The sequence below is a fragment of the Varanus komodoensis genome, unplaced genomic scaffold (genome assembly GCF_004798865.1).
Source record: "Varanus komodoensis strain SLA01 unplaced genomic scaffold, ASM479886v1 scaffold2, whole genome shotgun sequence".
Classification (NCBI taxonomy): domain Eukaryota; kingdom Metazoa; phylum Chordata; class Lepidosauria; order Squamata; family Varanidae; genus Varanus; species Varanus komodoensis.
The window spans coordinates 62,157,375-62,178,981 of NW_025335568.1; the positions used below are offsets into that span (position 1 = coordinate 62,157,375).

Genomic DNA, 21,607 nt, shown 5'->3' on the forward strand with positions numbered 1-21,607 from the left:
ATGATCAAAATGTCATTTGGCTCAGGAACCCAGTAATATTTAATAAACATTCCTCATTGGGTGACAGCACATTAGACAGTTTTCTTCAGGGAGGGGAGGATGAATCTAAATGTCAACAACGTAAGGGACGCTGGGGTGTGGGATTATGAAACCAGAGGCATTCTAAATCTCATATTACTGCTCAAAATAGCCAGAGTTATTTCTTAATGGTCACCCAAGCACACAGTATGACGACTCATACAATGCAGTGACTGGAGACAAGACAAGAAAAATTTCTGAGAAAGCCTGCAAGAGCAACGCCTTGAGGCAGATACTCCATCCTGTTGTCACACACTTGTTTTCTATCATTCAAGACTGGAGGTCGTGAAATGACTGATGTAAAGTACAACAAAACAGTTTGTTTCAAAATCAGAAAGAAATTTCCTAGCAGGAACAGCAGCTAGACAGGAGGCATTCAAGCACAAATTGGCACCCATCTATCAGGGATGCTCAACCCTGGGATTCTTACACTCAGCATAGACTTGGACTTAATGGCCTAAACAGACCCTTCCAGCTCTATGATTCTATGAAAAACTGCAGACCACCTTGACCTGATGACCAAAACCGTTTCTACTTGTATCCCACCTAAAAAAGCACTCAAGCTGTCCATTTTAAGAATTTTTAACATTCCATTTATCTATAATCCTAAACTATTGGTGGAAAAAAAGATAATACAAGCTGTAAGTGGGGGAAAGAAAGCAATTTAAAAACTCAATATGCAACCAATACAAATTAAAACAAAGTCAAACAGTAGCATTTATATTTGTTTACAGAAATTCTGATACATTAAATTTATTTATACATCCCCAGAGAGGTCCGCCTGGCGCCATCTTTATTTGTTTTTCGGCGCCAGGCTAAGACCTTTTTATTCAAACAATATTTTAACAATGTTTAATATTTATTGGGTTTTAATTGTGCAGCCAGGGTGTTTCTGGGTTTTTAACTGTATTTGGATGATATTTATTTCTGTGAGCTGCTCCGAGGCTATATAGCAAGGGGACGGCATATAAAAACTTTAAATAAATAAATAAATTTTAAAATGATGTGAATGTATGGCACAAACTTTCCAGCACTAGAAAGTTAGTTACCTGAAAAATTACTGATTCAACACTTCAGTTATATAAAGTGGAACTACACAGATTGAAGTGTGTTGGTTACATTTAAAACATTCCTGCTCTGGTTAGCCAGTACTTCCTAAGGACAAAAGAAAACCCACAGCTGATCCTTTGGATGACAGCAACAGTGCTGGTGATTTTTAAAACACTGTGAAGCATCTGTTTTTTGTTTTTATGTGTTTTTTTTCCAAATTACTCACAAGACCGAACACTTCTAGACCTCAGGTCCTAACATTATTCTGAGCTAAAATCAGCACAAATTGAATACAAACCTGCAGCAAATCCATCAAATATTCTATTTTTCCGTAACACAGGATGACTGTTCGTGCTGATAAGGACTCCAGCTTGAGCATTCCTAAAGATATCGTTTTCTTCAAGAAGACCTAATGGGCAACCAAGAACATGAACTTCAGTAGAAAGCCCCAGTTTTGTTTCCCAGTACAGATTTTTTACCTGAGTGCTAAAAACATCCATTATGATGATTGGTGCATTTCCTTTTAACACTTCAGTGCAAGTCCATCTAATTTTAACACATCTCCTGTAGAAGGTTGTTTCAGCTAGTTCCTAACGGCCATTTAGGGCACAGGCCTATCTCCCACACTTCCACAGCCGGTGCTTGTAAGGTTCTGAACTTGGAGCATTATGTACATCCAAAGCCCAGCATGAGGTGTGGCAGCAGCTATCTCCACCATCACCATGCCTCATGCCAGGTATTTTCTCCAAGTGGCTGTTTTTGGCTGCCCAGATTTAATGTTGGGAAATGGATAGTGAGATTCTAAGACGCCAACTAAAATCAGCCCAAGTTCCTAAGCCCAGCCTTCTCCCTACCTCCTGGCATACCTGTTTCCCACCCTCTCCATGGCCCAGTTGCAATCTCGGGGGGGGGGGGCGCAGGTCAATCATGCCAGCTGTGAGCGAGTGGGGCAGGGGCACAGCCTTTAGAGTACCATCTTTGGGCTCTCAGGACCATGGAGCTGGGGCCCCAAAAATCCTATGTCCTCCCAGACAATGTCAGAAAGCCACAGGATTGAACCTCTAATTAGAAAGAACAGGATCAGCTGCTTCCACAAGGAAATCTTAACATATCATCAACCTTTCAGAAAAGGCAAAGTTAGCTGCTGGAATTCTGATACTGCAGTGCAGATCTATTCTGGGTGGCTAAATAGGGAATTACAGCTCTTCCATGACTGAAATATGATTGAGCAGCTTCTCATAGGAACAGACTATGGAATGAACTCTGTGTGCGTTTTGAAGGAGCAGTGTTGGTGAAAGTGGACAAATGCAGAGAAGAAAATCAATTTTTATTTCTATAAGACCTCTATCTGCCTATTGGTAAATATGATAAAGGACATCACCTCTGCCCCCATTAAATATACAAATGCCCCCATCTCTTCCATCATGGATTTTGTTTCTTCTTAACGTGGGATTACTGTCTGTCTTAATCCATACTCCAGCCATTGCATTATCGAAAATTTCATTGTCTTCTATAAAGCCAAGCCCTTTAAAAGGGAAAAGAAAAAAAAATCAAGAACCTTGAAGAGGCATGGAATCGCCTTAAATTTGAAAAGCTTTGTAGAAGGGAAACATACCAGAATTATAAACAAGAATTCCACCATTCTGTCCTCCCCAAATTTTGTTGCGCCTAATTTTGGGGTTGCTTCCAGTTCTGTTTATAAGCAAATATAAAGAAGTTATTCCAAAGTATACTATACTATATTATACTGTACTATACAGGTGAATTGAAATGACACCTGAAAATGGGAATGCATTACTAGCTCTGTACAATTTTGAGTACAATTCACAGAAATTTAGGTATGTGGTTGGGGAGTTTGAGGCAGGCGTGGCACTCATACCCTTCTTCCTACACTATCATGTTATGGATAGAAAGCAACATTTGAAACTGTGACGTCCCTCATTCAACCACATCTTTATGAGGCTGCAGTCTAAGGCCAGAGTCGTCCCCTCGCATGTACTTGCCCGGCTCCGGGAGGGGGAGTGGGAGGCCAGAGAGACGGGCGCGGGACAGATCCTCCGGCCAGGAGAGGGCCACAAGGAGGGAGCTAAAGGCTTTCCACAGGCTGAGGGGAAGAGAGGTGAGGGAGGGGTCCACAGCCGGCCAAGCAGGGTGCCTCCCATCCTTCCCCGCCACGGGGGAAAGCAGCATGGTGGCTGCTCGATGGCAACTTGCCCTGAGAAGGCCATGGCAGAGGCACGGGAGCCGCACCCCTGCTCCCACTCTGCCTTGGCCCATCTGTCCCTGGGCTCGGTGAGGCAGCCGCGGCTTGGCCTGCAGCCCAGGGACGTGGCTCATTTTTTTGTGGTTAAAAAAATACATATTTATTTACTTATTTAAAACTTTTATATGCTGTCCTTTATGTATAACAGAAAGTTATGGTTCAGAACAGATTAACCTTATTTACACTGAACCTTATGGGGAAATTTGACTTGGTTTGTGACCAATTCAGCTCACGACCAGAATCATGGAACGAATTAAGTTTGTGAAACGAGGTACCACTGTACAAACAAGTAACTCTAATTTGCCAAACCCATAAAAAGCCAGAGAAATTCTTCACAAACAAACTTAGCTGGCTTTTGCAGGAAAAACAAATCAGAGTTTCTGGTTTACACTTAACACTAAACAAACCATGCAAAGAAACTAGGGCTTTCTTATTTTAAAAGAATGTTCAGTTTCATTTAATCATACTTGATTTAAATTGTTTACTTTCTCTAATGCTGCTTTGGCACCCATTTCCCCCTTCCACCTTTTAACAATCTTACTAATCATTTATCATGTCATGAGTGCAAAAATGACATGATATATGAAAAAATAGCCAATTAGATGTGAATATGCACAGATGTCACAGGGTAAGTGTAGGATACCCACCAAGGCTTTGGCCAACATTAAAGTAGAATCTATTAGGTGAAGTGCACACTATCCAATGAATAATGCAGGCCCTTTCGTACCATGAACTTTTCACAACCAAGATAAAAGTCACTAACCTACAATAGTTCTTCCATTAGAGAGGAAAAGAAAACAGCCTGCCTAAAGGACAAATATGTAAAGCAATTTGTACAAGTGTGTGTGTGTGTGTGTGTGTGTGACAATTCATCAATCTGGTCCAGTCTTTTATATAGTAAACTGTTTAAGCTAGTCAGTCAAAAGAAGGTATATTTCACCTGATTTGAACCCCTGAGTACATGTGGTTATAGATGTCATTGTCTTCCAACACTCCATGTCCATTATCATAGAAATAAACACCAACCTGCAGCATTAAAAAAACATATGGTAAAGTATTCGAAATCAGTGTTCCTGCATCCTATACAATAGGTAGCGACATACCTGTTTGCCACTATGTATTCTATTTCTTCTCAGCACTGGAGTGCTTCCTGTTGTTACCCAGACACCAGCCAAGGTATTGCTGTAAACTTCATTTTCTTCAATCACACCTTGGCCTTTTTCATGCTGAAAACAAAACGAAATAGGTGAATACAAGTGAGAACAAGTGAGAACTACAATGATTCTAAGAATCTTCCATCCTTTTCAGGGTGCTGAGGCATTCTTCTTCCGGGTCTGAGCCAGCCCTTCTTGCCAAGCAGGACCATGGCCAGCTCCATTTGTCTTGTAACTATCATTCTGTTCTATATAGGCCAGGGGTTGGCAACCCATGGCTCCGGAGCCGCACGTGGCTCTTGAACCCCTCTGCTGCGGCTCCCTCACTTGCCGGCTGGAAGCTCCACTCAGGAATGCAGTGCTAGCTAGTTAAGTAAATCAGCTAGTTAAGTAAACCGCTACATTCCTCTGCTAAACAAGCTTCCTGCAGGCTCTCATGTTACATGAAACTGCTGAAAAGATTCTCTTTGTCCCAATGTAATCGCCTTCATCTGAATGTTAAAAGCTGCGCTTGGGACCTGTCACAATTCACAGCACTTGACTGTTTATCTGCTAATCAGACACTAAACACACCTATATCTGCCACTGAGGCCAATTTACTGAGCTTTCCCCCCTCCAACCATGGATAAATCTGAAGAAAAGTTTCTGAAGAAAACCGAATGTTTAATGGTACGTGGGTAGATTCATTTGCTCTTACTGCTGACGAACTTACAGGGTTTGCTGTTTAATACATGCAGCCCTTTAGCACTGACTTTGACTCTGCAGGAAGCTGTTCTCCTATTCACAATATATGAAAGGAATCCTACTAGTTTATAATGTAAGATTAAAAATAACAGTTTTTAGTGACTGAACAAGAGCTGCAACTAAATCATAATGAAGATATAGATCAACTTCTTTGTTTTAAGAAGATTCTTATAAAAATTCCAGCAACATTATTACATTGGGAGAGGGATGTTTGTTCAGTATTTCACCACATGATAAAAGGATGAGGGCACACAGAAGCAGATGGCATTTTTGGTTTGCTGCAGGTGGCATGTTTGGTTTGCTGCTAGTGGATAATATAAGTTCGGCTTTTTATTTCATAAATACAAGGAGGACTCAGGTAGACATTGAGTATTTTATCTGAAAGTAACTTTCAAGCCAGCGTCTTTTTTTTTCGGAGTTCAAAATGTTTTTGTTGCATGCAGAAATAAAAATTTGTTTCCTCTGCAGCAGTTCATTGATTTCATAAGTGCAACACACTATAGTTTTTTTATACATAGCATAAAGGTAAAAAACTATATAACCCTGGTTACCTGAAGGAGCGCTTACATCCATATATGCCCGACCGCCCCTTGAGATCTGCGGGAGAGGCCCTTCTCCGGGAACCCTCCGTGAAAGAAATTAGGAGGGTAGGTACTCGGAGGAGGGCTTTCTCTGCAGTGGCGCCCAATCTATGGAATATGCTCCCCAGAGAGGTCCGCCTGGCGCCGTCGTTATTTGTTTTTCGGCGCCAGGTGAAGACTTTTTTTTATTTAAACGTCATTTTAATTGTTAACAATATTTACTTATTTATCTGGCCAGAGTGACTTCTTTTCCTTTCTTTTCTAACTTTTCTTTTATAACTTCTTTATATCGTTTATATTTCTTATTTATTTTATAATATTAATTTTAATTTTATATTGTTATTTTTGTATTGTATTTGTGTTGTAAGCCGCCCCGAGGCTTCGGCAAGGGGCAGCATAGAAATATTCTAATAATAATAATAATAATAATAATAATAATAATAATAATAATATATGCGGTGTTATCTTCATTTTAGATGTTAAAAGGGTTTTGCGGCTCCAGTGTTCTCTTTTCTGCGGGAAATGGGTCCAAATGGCTCTTTGAGTGTTAAAGGTTGCCGACCCCTGTTATAGGCCATTCTGTCAGTTATAGGTGGCATATAAATATGTGAAGGCAGGTAGGTGGATATCATAAATATGCTTGGTCCTCAGGAGACTTTTTAAGGGTTCTTTCATTTGGTGTTTGTTTTTGTATTTCAGCATGCATGGAGAACCCCAATTCCTGCAAATGCTACTTTGTTTCTCAGCAGCTGTTTTGGCTACAACCTCAGTGGTGTTCAGCATCTAAGTTTGTTATCAAAAGGATTAAAGGGCCCTTCCTAAAGATGTTCAGGCATGCATGGACACAGAGACACAATGTTCATGATCCACTGTTTGAATGCTTGAAAATGGGTACAGAGAGTAAAATCTTCCGAAGTTCACATGAAAACCTTACTGAGATACTCACCACATAAATGCCACCATGTTGACCATCATGAATCTTATTGTGACGAACGATGGGACAGCTATTGGTCCGAATCTGTATCCCTGCTAATGCATTTCCTGATGAAAGAAGTAACAAGTGAGAAAATATGGCGCACACACAAGGATATTCAAGTCTAACGGAGGAAATATTTCATAGCTTACCATAGATATCATTTCCTTCAATAAGGCCTCTTCCGTCACCAAAGATGTAGACTCCACCTTGATTCCCATTAAAAATTGCATTACCCCTGTGATACAAAAGCCAGAGAAAATAAATGGTCATGCAGTACATGATCAAACAGAGGCTGCAGTCTCTACAAGTCTCTGCAATAATAATGCCGGATTTAAAAAAAATAACAGAAATCCTTGATGTTTTGATATACACTGAAGCCAACAGCAAATACAAATTATTTCATGCTTACAGTATGCTAAACATTGAATGTAAAGCTCTTTACACTATATATTTTCATGTATACACAGTTATTCAAAGTGCCTAGAATAGCTTTTATATTGGTTCAGTGGTTAGGAATGCTGGACTGGGGATGAGTTCTCATCACCACTCGGCCATTAAGCTCTCTGGGTGACTTTGGGCTAGTCACTGACTCTCAGACCAACCTACTCACAGGGCTGTTACTGCGAGGAAAAAAAGTGGAGCAGAGAGAAGCTTGTATGCCACCCTGGATGCCTTGCAAGAGGAAGAAAGGTAGAATATAAAATGGATAATGATAATATAGCTCCTAGATGGTCTCTCATTTGGACCAACACACCAATTACTGCATGAGAACAACACACCAATTTAGGATCCAAATGATTTCCAAATCATTTCAAAAGTCATCCAAGAGCATCCCAGAGACCACAAGATTGTCTAGAGCCCCCTCCTGAGGCTGTACACAAGGCTACAATCTCAAAATTGGGAACTCTGATTTCAAAGCTCTCTCTTCTGTCTGTCCCTCCACCCCCCCCACCCCACCCCCCACCACCATGGGAAAACTGCATTAGCTGCTTTTCAAGGTCACAAATACAGCCTCAGAGGGAGATGATGGGGGGGGGGGCTCATGGGCAGGGAGGGGCCAGGGAGAGAGAAATGCTATGGCTTCTCCAGACCCAGCACAGCCTCTGCCAGCACACTTTCTCTAGATGGGCTCAAGGACCTACCTTGCGTAAAAACACTTAAAATGAGGATGGAGAGGTTAAAAAATCACCTCCGCTGTTCCTCCCACTGTGCCAACACAGCCAGGCAGAGCACTGGAGATGCAGAACCATCCAAGATTGGGGGCTTCTTCACAAGGAGAACACAATCCTATATACTGCTCCCCCCTCTTTATTTATTTCCTTTTTATACCACCCAAGGAAAATCAATCAACAAGGGATATTTTGCGATGGTCAACATGTTATGCTGCCATAACTTCCTTGAGAGGACACTTCTTTTAAGCCAAAATCAAAGATAAGTACCTTATTGTTGGGTCACTATTTGAAGTAATCCATACACCTGCAAAATTGTTTGCATAGATCTTATTTTCTATAAATTGTCCTCTTCCTTTTTCATGAACATAGATTCCTCCAGTCTGACCATGGTGGATTTCACAACGAACTACAGTAGGGTTAGCATAAGCTTTTACTTCAAACCCTGCTATTCTATTTCTATGTATGTTGCAGCTCTCAAAATAACCCTAAAGAACACAAGAAAGAAGAGAAGAGGGGTTTGTTAAAAACGCAGTAGGAAAGTAATTTTGCAGTATTTTCTTGCCTCACCTGCGTGACAATATAATAGGTCAATATGGAAAACATGTAAAAATTGCTATTGTAATTTTTTCCTATAGCACTGTTAATATGCATCATGTAAATTTACGAAGATGGGCCCCATGATTTCATGTTGTATTACAGCATCGGGTAAACATTTTAGGCCCAATTCTTCTTCTTTTTCAGCCCTGTACACAGCACCAAGCACTAAGGCAGGATTGTCACATTACAGTTTAATAGAGGAGAGTCAACACTAGACAATTTTACCCTATTATGCCTCATATAAGTGATAAATTGTCTCATGCGGTAAGTGAGAAATTATTACTAATGCTGGCATGAAGGAATTTGAAATCTTGTTCTAGTCCTCAATTTGACAGTCGAGATCTTGTTTTAGGAGATTTTTGGAGGAGCAATAGTGCTGTTAACCATGAAGCTTTAAATTTAGAATATGCATTCAAACCAACATTAAAGTAACCGGAACAGAATGAGTTTTAAACAGAATTGCACCACCTGGATGATCAAGAATTTGGGATTTTTTTCCAGCTCAGCCATGAGTATTGGAGTGACAACATAATATATTTAATAGAACTGAAACACTTGAATTTCCTATTCTTGAACTATAAAGATTTTGCTTTAAAGAAGCCAGAAGTATCTGATGAGGACTTCAACATCCAATCAATTTTGCAAGGAGCAACATCAACTCCAGCGTAAGGCTTTGTCTAGTGAATGAATGTTTCCAGTGGCTTTCATGGAATACAATATGTATATGATTTATAGCAAACATGTGCATTTCATATTGGACACCTGGCCACAATGCCCAGTGTTTAAAATGCAAGGGCTAAAATGGCAATGCATTTTTAATCCCGACAACCATGGAACAGTTCCAATGAACACTAACCTATGCAAGAGCTAGAAAAATGCCATCCTGTAACAAGTGAGTTCCATAACTGTTGCAGCACAAAGCTGCTGCAGTAATTAATCTGAAAATAAAGCATCAGGAATCTTCTTCCTCCTTGCATAGGAAGTAAAGGGGAGGAGACCATTCTTTAAAGGACAAAGTATGTGCTAGGCAGGAACATCGTGTTTCCAGCCTTTAAAACATGCTGCAGAAAGGGGAGCTGCTACTGCATAGACCCAAGAATGGCAAAGGAGACTTTCAAAGAAAAATGACCTTGTATTCATAATTGTTCTATGAGGAAATGGTGGTAGGTATTGGGCTTTATATGGAAAAGTTTCTTATATCAAACTGCAAATCCAGTAACAAAGCAGAGAGAGAAAAGCATTAGCTGACATTGATACCAGGCTAATGTTTATGGATCCCAATGTTTATGTTATCAGCTATCTACATGGTATGTCCTTCTGCTTAAATATAAAGCAAAAGTGCATTCTTAAGTACACTTAAGTTAAGAAAAAGTCTTGAAAACTTGTAGTAATACCTGTAGCACATGGAAAAGGGGAAAATGCTGTGAATGGTATACTTTAAAAACATCACCATCAGGTTCTCTAAACAACATTTAAAAGAAATAACTGAAAATAAATAACACTAACCAACATTCCTGAAATAGTTCTAAGCAACATTCAGTCACGTCCTTTGTAATCTTAACACAGATTACAGCACTTAAAAGAAAAATACAGATGCACTAAATTTATGATGTCCCCCCTTTATTCTGTATTTCCAATAACAACAACATTTCTCCAAATTGGCAGTTTCAGACTCAGCTTGGCAAGCAGGAATTCCAATGTTTCTATGGTGGCAATATACAGGGTGTATCTGACATCATTTCGTAGTCCAATAACATAGCCAATTCTCACTCAAATGATCTCAAATTTTAACAAAATGTGTAAAAACTAACTGTTAGTTACACAAAGTTACATAAGACATGCTACAGCCTGTTTGGCAGGAGGTGGACTACCAACTTGACATGTCGTGTCACAGGTGGTGTGCATATTGAACATTTGTGAAGCTTTGTGAAATCGGTTATAAAATCTACATCCCTTTGAATCTCTTGTTTGAATTTTGATAAATTAATCTTTTATTGTTCAACATGAAGCCTATTTAATTTTGTTTGCCAAGGACATGTAGTTACTCAGATATTCACATTTCAAATAATGTCAATTTTTTCGGGATACCCTGAAAGGAGCCATGACTCAAAATCATTTGCCAGTCATTTGCACATGATAACCTCCAAGACTGCAACTAATTGAACCTTCTGGAAGTAGCACAAGGCTAAAATCTCTTCTGCCAGCAAAACTACTTTTCAGAAATGTGAACCATTCACAAAAACAGGCAATAGAACAGATATTATGCTTAGAAATTATGAACAGTTTCCATCTCTACAATGTGGTCCATTTTTGACCAGTACAGCATTTGCAACCTTTGAAAGTTGTAAAGCACAGCTTCTAGTTAAGGATAGAAACATGATAAAAGAACATTACTTCCAATCCAATTCAAAGGCAAGTCAGTTCATACGGTTCTAATAATTTATTTAAACTCCAAAGAGTATTGTGGCATCTATGAAAAGGCAAATAACATGTTTTGTTCAGAGATGCTAGGCTAGGAGTAGGAACTGCTCACCATCTGTTCTTGCTATGAACGTCAGGCGGTAGCCACAGCTCCTGTGGAATCAGGCCCGTCTACCATCTATTGGATATGCAACTAGAATATAGGAAGGATACTAGTTTTTCCATATAGTTGCAATGATACCACACACTGCCAACTCTGGATTCAATCATGAAATTGCATCCAGTAATCAGAAGCCAGAGAACTGCAGTTTTCATTTAAGACAGTGGTGGGAAACATTTTGCCCTACAGATGTGGAACTGCAACTCCCATCAGCCCTAGCATAGGCAGGTGATGAATGATGAGAATTACAGTCCCTAGCACATCAGGACAACCACACATTTCCCATTCCTGATTTAAAACTAGGTTTCCATACATTTTTGCTGTCCTTGATTGCAAAGCCAAAACCTACCCATTTCCCTTGGCCTTGCAGTTTTGCAAGTCCCCTTTCTGAAGAGAATGGGGAGGCTTGGGCTTGCCTGGATGATGGGCCACAAAATCTGCTGAGCACCCCCACTGCTCAGTAATCAAAGCTCTCAGTCCCAGGTGTGATCTTCAGGGCCAAAGTACATGAGTTGTTTTGATGCTGGGCAGGCAGGTGCTTCAAGTGCCTCCATTGGACAGCTTCAGGGGTGGAACTCTTGCCTTTAGGAACCATGGCCCAGTTTTTCTGCACTGATAAAGGCACAGAACAGCTGAACACTCAGTTTCAAACCCTGGCTTATGAGCTAAGCATGGTGGTGAAGCCATAACACTGCACCACTGCCAGCCCTAACCAGGCAGGGGAGGAAGGAATTCACAGCAGGGAGAGAGCCTTCTGCAAATCCCCAGTCACTGCTACAACATCACTAACATCACATTTGCACTTGGTCTTGGCCTTCAGTGTATACTCTCTATATTTTAACCCTATAAACACAGGATAAACCATTGTTTTGCGGCAGAAGGCTTCAGGATCAGCTTTAATACTCACAATCACCTATTCTCCCTCAAAGGCACATGCAACCCATGTGTGCCCATATGTATATGTACATGCACGCGCACACACACACACACACACCTCTCTCTACAAGAGGAAAAATATACAATACCATGCCATGGTCAAATGTAAAAACACCAACGTCACGCCCATGATGAATGTGATTCCGTCTGATAATAGGATTTCCATGATTTTTAACCCATATTCCAGCTAATGCATTATTAGAGATCTCATTGTCCTCATATATCCCCTAGAAGATCAGAAAAGATTATGAATTTAAATGATAATTCTATTGTTGCAAGATAAAAATATAATGAAAACAGGATAGGAAAACCAAAAAAATGAAAAAGACTGTTACCTGTGCATGATCTGTAATGTAGAGTCCAACATTTTCACAATCACTGATGTTGCAATGCTTGATAGTGGGACAAGCTCCTTGACCACTAACACAGACAGCAGAACCCACTGAAAAGGAAATATTTACATAAGAATTTTTGAAATATCTTGTTTCATAAGATCTGCTTTCATAACATACATCACCAACTAAAAGTAGAAAATTGAAGTAATTTGGCTTGTGTATGTCAAAAATCTAATCCGATCCTTTCAAAATATTCCAGAAAAACCGTTAATTCATTACCTCGGTTGTTCACAGTTTGCTCAGGTAGAAAACTGAGCCAAACACTGCATGCACAATGCCAAAAGAAAATGCTTTACCTAAGTGCATCTTAAGAAAAGACTGCAAGGAACAGCAAGGTACAGGGCAACAGTTTTAACCTTAATTCTCAGTAAAGATTTATTGGGAATAGACTAAGAGATGGGGACACAAAGTACTGCTCAAGAAAGCCAAAGGTCTACATTGGCTGGAATGTTCACATTTGAAAGATTTCAAGTTTCATCACTTTCTATCACTACAGCAGTAGGTGATACCATATCCACTATATGGTAATTCTCCTAGCAGACCAAATATAAAATCTCAGCAAAACTAGGCATCTGAACATAATCTCATCCCATTGGCCATCTGCTACAGTTCTAGCAAGGAAAATACTAACCTGTACAAGTACTTCGAATAATACAATGGTCTATTATTGGGCTGCAGTTGACTGTAATCTCTAAGCAATGGTGGGCATTGTGATGTTGTGCAGATTTGTCATCAGGGTTAAACTGAAAGGATATACAATAAAACTCATTACAAGCCATTCCTTTCTTTTAATTCAGCAATTCTTAAGTGTTTGTCTCTTGTTTCTTACCCTGATTGTCATGTAACCAACATAAGCATCCTCAGATCCCTCCATGAAGACAAAAGTTGAATCTCTTGTATTTTCTATGATGACCTTATCTGCCACTTTCCCGGGAGCTGTACACAAAATGCATTTAATTTAAAAGTTTATTATTATGATCTGAAAATACACACTATACTTTTAATCTCATTTTTTTAAAGTACCCAAGTGCCTACTGTCAGGATGTTCCAACAAAAGCTTTATACTCACACTGTGACTCATTGAGACATTCAATGTTATGTATAACAACTGCCCTTCAGAAGTTGTCCCTCTTAAATTTGCCCAAATGCAACATCTATAGATGTCTGGTTCAGGTCCATTTTTCTTAAGCCCCTGCCAACTCTCAACCACAGGCATTACCCACCACTTCCAGAACTATTTAGTCCTTCTACAGTAACCAGAAATAACAAAAAATGCTCATTTCCAGATGGAACAAGCTAGAAGACCTTGCCTACAAGAGTTCTGTCTAAACTCTCATGTACAAGAAAGAAATGTTTCCAACTGTTTCAGAGACTCCTCTGAAATTACTAAGTTGCATAAGCCACGCAAGGTACAAAAGAACTTTTGGGAGGTGTGAGCACCCTGTTGGATTCTGCCCTAGTTTCTAGATTATAGTAGATGGAAATATTCCTTTATTCACTTAAGCCTACTGATTCCTAGAAAAATGTTCAATGTATTTGCTAAGAATTCTGCTATAATCTTATGCTTTAGGTAGAAGATGCTGAACAAAAGGTGCCATGATTGTCCTGCAGTACTGTATCATCGCCACCACAACAGATTTGAACATTATCCAATCAACATATATAAAATGCAACATTATTTCACATGCAAGCTCACAGAGGGTCACTGGATTGCACGCTCAAGATAAAGAGGTTATTTCTTCCAATATAATGTGGAGAGGGTTTCTGTTCTGTTCTGAATCATGTACTGTAAACAAATACTAGATTTCCTGAAGAAGTTATTCAAGAAACAAGATGTGACTTTATGTTTACTAGTATTCAAACTGATTGTACTGGTACATCTAGTCTACGTTTAGTCAAAGCTGACTACTTTGACCAAGTGCCAGTGTCTTTGCTATTTTCAAGAAACCAGCAGGGGGAGCACAAAGCCACAATCAGTACTTCTCATTTTGATCTCAGCAGGGTAAAATTTGCAAGGTAAGTGCTGTTAACCTTATGGGGAACAGAAAGCCTACAGAACAGATTCAGTGAGAAAATACATTCTACAGCTTTAGAAGGAATATTTTAAAATGGGAGCAGCATCTTCTCATAACTGGACTTTTATAAGTAGTCTTGGTGCTTTGCCATTAACTCTGTTCATTTGGCTGGAGCAGCAAAGCTGAGTAAAGTGTCATAAGCATCCACCAAATAAGCAGCAAAACAGAATATCCAGAGTAGTAGTATTTCACCTTTAGAAGTACTATTTCAGTCTCCACACGCTACTTCTAAAGGGAACAGTTAAGAAATACTCCTGCCACAAGTTCCCAGTTATTTAGTTTCTGATAAACTACTTTTCTTACAGAAGTCCAGTTTGTACAATATTCAGTGGAGGTATGACTTCCATTCTGTAATGATTCTTCTAAACTTCCAAGAAGAAAGAAATGTAAGTTTGCCTTTGAAAACACATTTTTCAGGTTCTGCTTAAGTCAGTTGAGCACCTAATTTATATTTAACTAAATTATACATCCTCCTTCAATAGTCGTTTCTCCCAGTATACACAAATATACACCATATACAAACAAATACAAATAACAGGATAAAATAATTCATGTAAAAGCAGCTAGAAAAGTAAGTATTGACCTACTCCTCACACAAACATCTGTATCAGTACCACCTGAACTTCCTGGAACAGGATGTCACAAATCAAAAAGGCCCCTTTCCAGTAGCCGGCCACTTCAGATGAGGACCTTTAAAAATCATTCCACTGTATGGACAGGTTGACATGAGAGAAGACGCTCCTTCAGGGTTACAGGTTTCAGGTTTGGCTTTAGGTAAAATTGTGCTCAGAAATGAATGAGGAACTGGTGCAGCTCCTTGAGTGCCAGTAGATGTGTTCCCAATAAGCAGACCTAGCTAGTCTTCAAGCTACAACCTTCATTATGTTCTTGATAGCCAAACCTTATTGCAACAAAATAATAACAACTTCAGAAAAGAATCACAAACAAGTTGTGCAGTAATGATAGAAAGGTCTACCTTTCAGCTTCATTTTTTTCTATGCCTTTCTAAGTAAAATCTCTGCTATAGGTAATTTAGGCTATTCTGCAGCCTGAGCTTTGGATAAAGGATATAGTTAAGAAGTACAATATGGGGTTGTGCATTCATCAAATGTTCCAACTAAGCCAAAGAAAACCAAAAGTAAATTTTTCTGGCTGTGCCTGTACCTGAAATAGATTAAATGTATTAAAATAAGACATATTTTTCAAGCAAAAATTTAAGTACAGAAAATAAAGACACTTTGCCTTTCTGAATTCAAAAAAATGTGAAATGACTCTGAAAACTTGTGAACAGAAGCAAAGCTAGTAATTTCAACAGGCTTGCCTAAAGATTTAGCAGCCTTTCATCTGAGAGGTGAAATCTTAACAGGCAAGAAAGATGGATGGATATGATTACTAGAGTCCACCCAGCCATTTCTAGATCGTTAAGATGCTACAGGTATAAAATTTAGATCACTGGGCAGATGAAAGAAGGATCCAAGGGAAAAAAAAACCCCTCTGACACTCTTTTTCATGCACACCCAAATATTTCAAGATATACTGAGAACCAAATACTAATACTAATAATAATAATATGCTAGTGTGGACTGCTTGATCCAGAATGAAAAAAAATACTTTTATCTATAAAGGGGATTATATATAATACATCTGAAAGAGAGAAAATATTAAATGTGGAAGAGAAGCCAATGTGGACTTTTTCTTGTTCCTTCTGGCTACTTTCATTTGAAGGCCTCAAGCAAATGAGCAATTGCGATGGTAGATACTTGGTATCATGGCTGAAAGGTGAAGGCATAAGTTCTTAAAACACGTATCAGCAAATGTCTAAACTTTGACTCAACGCATAATGTCTAAAAACAGTATTACTAAGGTGTGAGCAATAGATTTTTTTAGGTATTTTCCCCCTCAATACTTTAAACGACACTCCCTTCAGACCTCCACAGAATCCTTCTAAAGGAAGACAGTAATTCTCCCAGTGATAGTACTTTCAAAGAGCCCGTCACAAGGGGGTCATACAGGAATGACAGAAGCTTCCATATAGCCAGAAGTGCCTGAGCCCACCTAAGTGTGGAAGCTAAGCAAGGTCAGGCCTGGTTAGAATTTGAATGGGAGACTTGAGTCCAGCATTGAGCAGGGGGTTGGACCAGATGGCCTTTCCAACTATATGATCCTTTGATTCTTGTGAACCACCCAGAAAGCTTTGACTATTGGTGAAATGATGATGACAACGAGCTGCCACAAGCCACCCATGCAATGCCTAACGACTGCACTGCCAACATTCCTGAAGGCATATAGAATGGCCATGAAGAGTAGTTTTGTCTGAAATACTTGGTGAAGGAGTAAAGAGGTAAAGTAAAGGAACCATTCTTTTAAAAGTAAAACTAAAGAAAAAATTTCTCTTGCCGGATCAGGGCTGAGTGCATATTTATCACATACATGTAAATATTCAAGATCAGTAAGAAGGAGGAACTTGAGAACTGGATCACCAGGTAAACTAGGTACTTGTCATGGAAACTACCACTCAAAGATTTGTTAGATATAAGCAAAACTACAAGGTATGCACAAAATTTGTGATTTTATTTTCCATTTTTTCCTTTTAAAGGCAAAGGTGTTTGTGAGTGAATCTGTGTGTGAGATGCACATAGGCACTGGATAGGGGACATACTTGGGGAGGATGAGATGCTGTTTTCCCACCCAAAATCACAGCCTCAAAGTAAGTATAAAATATATTAGGCAACTCACACTGTACTTCTTCCCCAACCCAACTAAGAAAACAAGGACTTTAAATGGATATTTTTGATTGGGGAAATGGTACAAAGAAACACTAACTCTCATCTACTGCAGTGCTGCTTCCCTGATTGAATGATCTGACTCTTGCACCTGGTTTGAAGTGTAAAAAAAAAAATGTCAAGAGAATGGATCACAAATCTACCTGATTCAGCTGCCAAGTGACTGTGTTACGCAGACTTCTCCAGAATCTGAAAGGTACAGTCCAACACATTTGGAGGGTGCCAGGTTGGGGAAGTCCAAGCTGGACTTTATAGCAGCTGCTGCACAACTAAATGTCCAGTGACTGTGCTATTATAGTAGGGTTTAGTACCTCAACAATGACATGACTGCTTGCAAGTGCAGACACCTTTCAACTCATCCCCACAAGATGAGTACAGAATGCACTCTCTAAATACAGAGTGTAAATCAGTTGCGAACACAGCTTGGTTCTAAGTATGGAAAATATGTGGCAAATGCACCTGTCATCTTATTGCTTGTACAATTGTCACCACAGAACAAAGTCAAACAATCCTGCACTTTTTGAAAAACTCTAGAATAACACCTCTCTTCTATGGAAAATCTATGTTAAATGGAAACTATCGACCAAGTTTGGACGATATGCATAACAAGCTGCAGATACACAAGCTCCATTCATGGATTATGATGTTGTGCAAATCCAGCAAGTATAGGTTATACAAGGATAAAACAGCCCTCACACAACTCATTCACAATTCTGGCATGGTCAGCAAGAAAAAGAGAGGACCAAAAAATGTCTCATACACCATCAAGAAAGTCCAAGTCAGAAAATATCCAAGGTAAGGTTCAGTTCAGAACACTGCCTTATATTTATCTCTTCCTAACAATTTTGGGTCAGACAAGATAACTAATAAGAGAATTCTAAGATAAGCTAACCAGCAACTCCAGGTAGACCCACAGGGGCAGAGAGGCAGAAGTTAAATACTGCACTCCCTTCTGCCACTCAAAAGATAACTGAAGAGACTGATAGGTTGGGAGAGAAGAACTGAGATAAGAGACTTATTTTGGGTCACACATTTCAGGTTCCTAAATCTTGGTGTTTGTGTCCTTCAAACACCATGTAGTTAAATAATATAATTCAGGGCAGCACTGTTGGTGCAAGACCACCAGCATGGATGGATTTGAAAGGGATGGGTCAAATTCATGGAGGATGCTATCAGTACCTATTGGTCCTGATGGATATGCACTACCGCTGTGAAAAGAGGCAATATATTTATGTACTTCTTACACCAATTTGCTGGGGCATGTGAGTGGGACCATCAGACATGTTCTGCCTGGTTATTTCTTGTGAGCAACAGGTTGTCAATTGTGTTAAAACAATGCTAGATTAGATTGGTCCAGCATAGCTCTTCTTATATATTTATAAATCTCACCCTAACAAACACTGAGGACTTCTCTACTCCTACCCTTATTGGTCAATTTAACAGAAGAAATATATTTATTCTATTCAAATTGCCACAACATCAACAACAATCTACAAGATACAAGCTTAAGTAATTATATAACTTGTTGTCATAGTAGATACGTATTCACATGTAGCCTAATCATGACCATAGAAGAGCAAATACATTAGCTGTAAAGTGAAATTCATCCTGTATAGGCAGACGTTATACATGTATTATATGACCTTTGAATAAGCAATAATAAGTCAACCACAGACTTCAAGTTGAGCATAAGTTTCTGCTGTTATTCTCGGGCTAAACAAGTTGTCCACCAATGAACTAGAATGTGATATAATGAAATTCCACAAGAAGATACATAAAGAGAGGGACAGTTTATTACATCCCTTGCAAATCCTTTAGATCAGGCAGTCCTGGCTTTTAGAACTGCTTAATGCTGATCATTATCCTTTCTTTAGAGAAGGGAATAAAGGACATAGATACCTATTCTTGGTCTGCTTTAATGACCTTCTTTAAACCACTGGAACGAAGTCATTCCATAACACTTTCTGAAAGAAAGTTGTACTTTCTAATAGACATAATTATAGTCTTAACACAAATTTTGAAACATGCAATTGTTAAGATGCTATACTGCTGGACTAATCAACAGTGTGATGATAGTGTTCCAAGCTTTCAGCATCTGCAAAAAAAACAAACAAACAAAAAACACCCAAACCTCAATTCATGAAGAGTGCCCCTTGGAACACAGCATCATATCAGTTTTATAAGTGGAATCCAATTTAGTCATTCCAGTGACAGAGCAGCTTCTGTCAATGAAACAGGAGAGGGCGACAGCCCTTCCTCCAGCCCCCAGGAGGTTGGAGGACCTGCCAGAGCATATTTTTATGACATACAGGGTTGGGAGGAAAAGGAGAAAGTCCTACTGTGTGATTTCTGCTTTATGATGTTGGCTTCCACCCTGTCTCCTTTCCTGGTGGTTAACACAAAGCAGTACGCTATGCTAACCAGAATGGTTAAAGAAACAAGAAAGTGTCTGTCCGTCGGTCTAAATACCTGCACCAATCATGGTGATTGGGGATTCAATGTATATCCATTCATCTGTATATATGCCAGAATGAACAAAGATAAGACCATCAAAGTGAGCTTCTTGAACACCTCCTAACGCATCTTCAATGGTGTCATAATACTGAAAGAAAACAAAGAGAAGTTTAAAGATAAATAGCCAATGGCAAAGGCATGCCAATATTCAATTAAAGTGATTCAGAAACATACCAACATATTTTCTCTTCCTTTATATCTTGCTGGATTACTGTAGAAATGTTCAGCAAATCCTGGCTTTACATGGGCACCTTTATACTAAAAATGGAGAAAGAACATTTTGAGGTAAGTCTATGGTGAAGCATGACCTATGGGAGTTATACTAGGGGAGGAGGGAGGGAGGATGAACAAAATGTTTTTACATTTCAAAAGTTCCTGAAAATGTTTCACAGCACTCTGATATTAGCCATGCTCAGTAAGCAGATACAGATTCTAAGCTCTGTTGGAAGTACAACTGAAAAGACTACTTTTCTGAGGCAGGAAGAACTGGATGCTCCTTGTTTAAGACTGTCTCCCGCTCTAATCTGCAACACTGGCCAAGGAACTTCCTCAGAAATAATTGCCTTGAAAGACTTTGTAATATATCTCATTCACAAGGAGGCAGTAAACTTCCTTGAAATTTGTCAAAAAGCAGTGTGAAGCATGTCCAGCACTGAGTGATGAGTGCACCAAATTGTGCAGCTTACAAATCTGGCAATTTTAGCATACCCTCTTTATCCCATTCAGATACTCAACCTCTGTTATACCTTGCTCAACTTGTCTACTTAATAATTTGAGTGACTTCTTACTGAGAATATATATTTTTATCTTGATCCTAATTATAGGCTGACTTTCTACTCTTATCCCACCCACAGGGAGTAGGTTTACATGACAGGCTGAGCAAACAAGTCATGGTTGGCTGGGGAAAAAAATGAACTTTTTTTTCCCTGGGAACTATATGCAAATATTAAGGCTGGGAAATACAAAGGAGGGAAACCTCTGCAAATTTCAGGGCTGGGAAGTAAATGGAGTAGAAATTTGCATTGTATTGTTCCACCATGTATTTTGTGGCCATTAATTCTACATATATTTCCCCTCCATTTACTTTCCACATATGAAATCTGTGTATCCCAGTCAAAGATAAACAAGTGGGCCCTAGATCAAATCTAGCCAGAACTTTCCATGGAAGCAAAAAATAACAAAACTAAGGCTGTTGCACTTTGGGCACATCAAGAGAAGGCAAGTCCCACTGGAAAACACAATTGTGCTAGACAAAGTCAAAGGGAGAAGAAAAAGGGGGAAACTAAATATTGAGATGGTTTGATTCCCTAATGGAAGTCACAGCCTTGAGTTTACAAAACCTGAGCAGAATTGCCAAGGGTAGGGCATTTTGGAGGGCATTTGTTCATAGGACTGACATATACTGCAGACAACTTGATGGCACTTAACAAAATCAACAGACAGAGCTAAAGAAATATTCTAAAGAAAGCTGAATCCTTCATGCCATATGAACTGTTACAGCTAGGCATGCAATTACTATTTAGCTGCTTTCTTTGCAGTTTTTCTGCTTGTGATACAAGACAGCTTCTCCAGGATTGGGAAGACAAGCAGATAAAGCTTGCTTCCCCATAATCAATTCATTAAACAGTTGTTATTCAGTATCAGCTTTGAAGTTTTCACTAGGATTACTTATACAGTAAAACCTATATTTTTATGCCAATAAAGGTTA

General features: G+C 39.3%; 1 protein-coding gene across 1 annotated transcript in view; it reads right to left on the reverse strand.

The window, feature by feature from the left end:
• Window positions 1–21,607, reverse strand: part of FBXO11 (F-box protein 11) — a 99,453-nt gene that overhangs the window by 7,557 nt on the left and 70,289 nt on the right. Inside the window, exons 6-19 of the mRNA XM_044428786.1 lie at window positions 20,074–20,157; window positions 19,855–19,987; window positions 13,357–13,463; window positions 13,159–13,270; window positions 12,468–12,574; window positions 12,222–12,359; window positions 8,286–8,503; window positions 6,996–7,081; window positions 6,817–6,911; window positions 4,495–4,617; window positions 4,332–4,417; window positions 2,744–2,820; window positions 2,510–2,653; window positions 1,427–1,537 (exon numbers count right to left, since the gene is read on the reverse strand). Of these exons, the coding sequence (XP_044284721.1) occupies window positions 1,427–1,537; window positions 2,510–2,653; window positions 2,744–2,820; window positions 4,332–4,417; window positions 4,495–4,617; window positions 6,817–6,911; window positions 6,996–7,081; window positions 8,286–8,503; window positions 12,222–12,359; window positions 12,468–12,574; window positions 13,159–13,270; window positions 13,357–13,463; window positions 19,855–19,987; window positions 20,074–20,157 (1,621 nt within the window). The remainder of the gene's footprint in view (window positions 1–1,426; window positions 1,538–2,509; window positions 2,654–2,743; window positions 2,821–4,331; window positions 4,418–4,494; window positions 4,618–6,816; window positions 6,912–6,995; window positions 7,082–8,285; window positions 8,504–12,221; window positions 12,360–12,467; window positions 12,575–13,158; window positions 13,271–13,356; window positions 13,464–19,854; window positions 19,988–20,073; window positions 20,158–21,607) is intronic.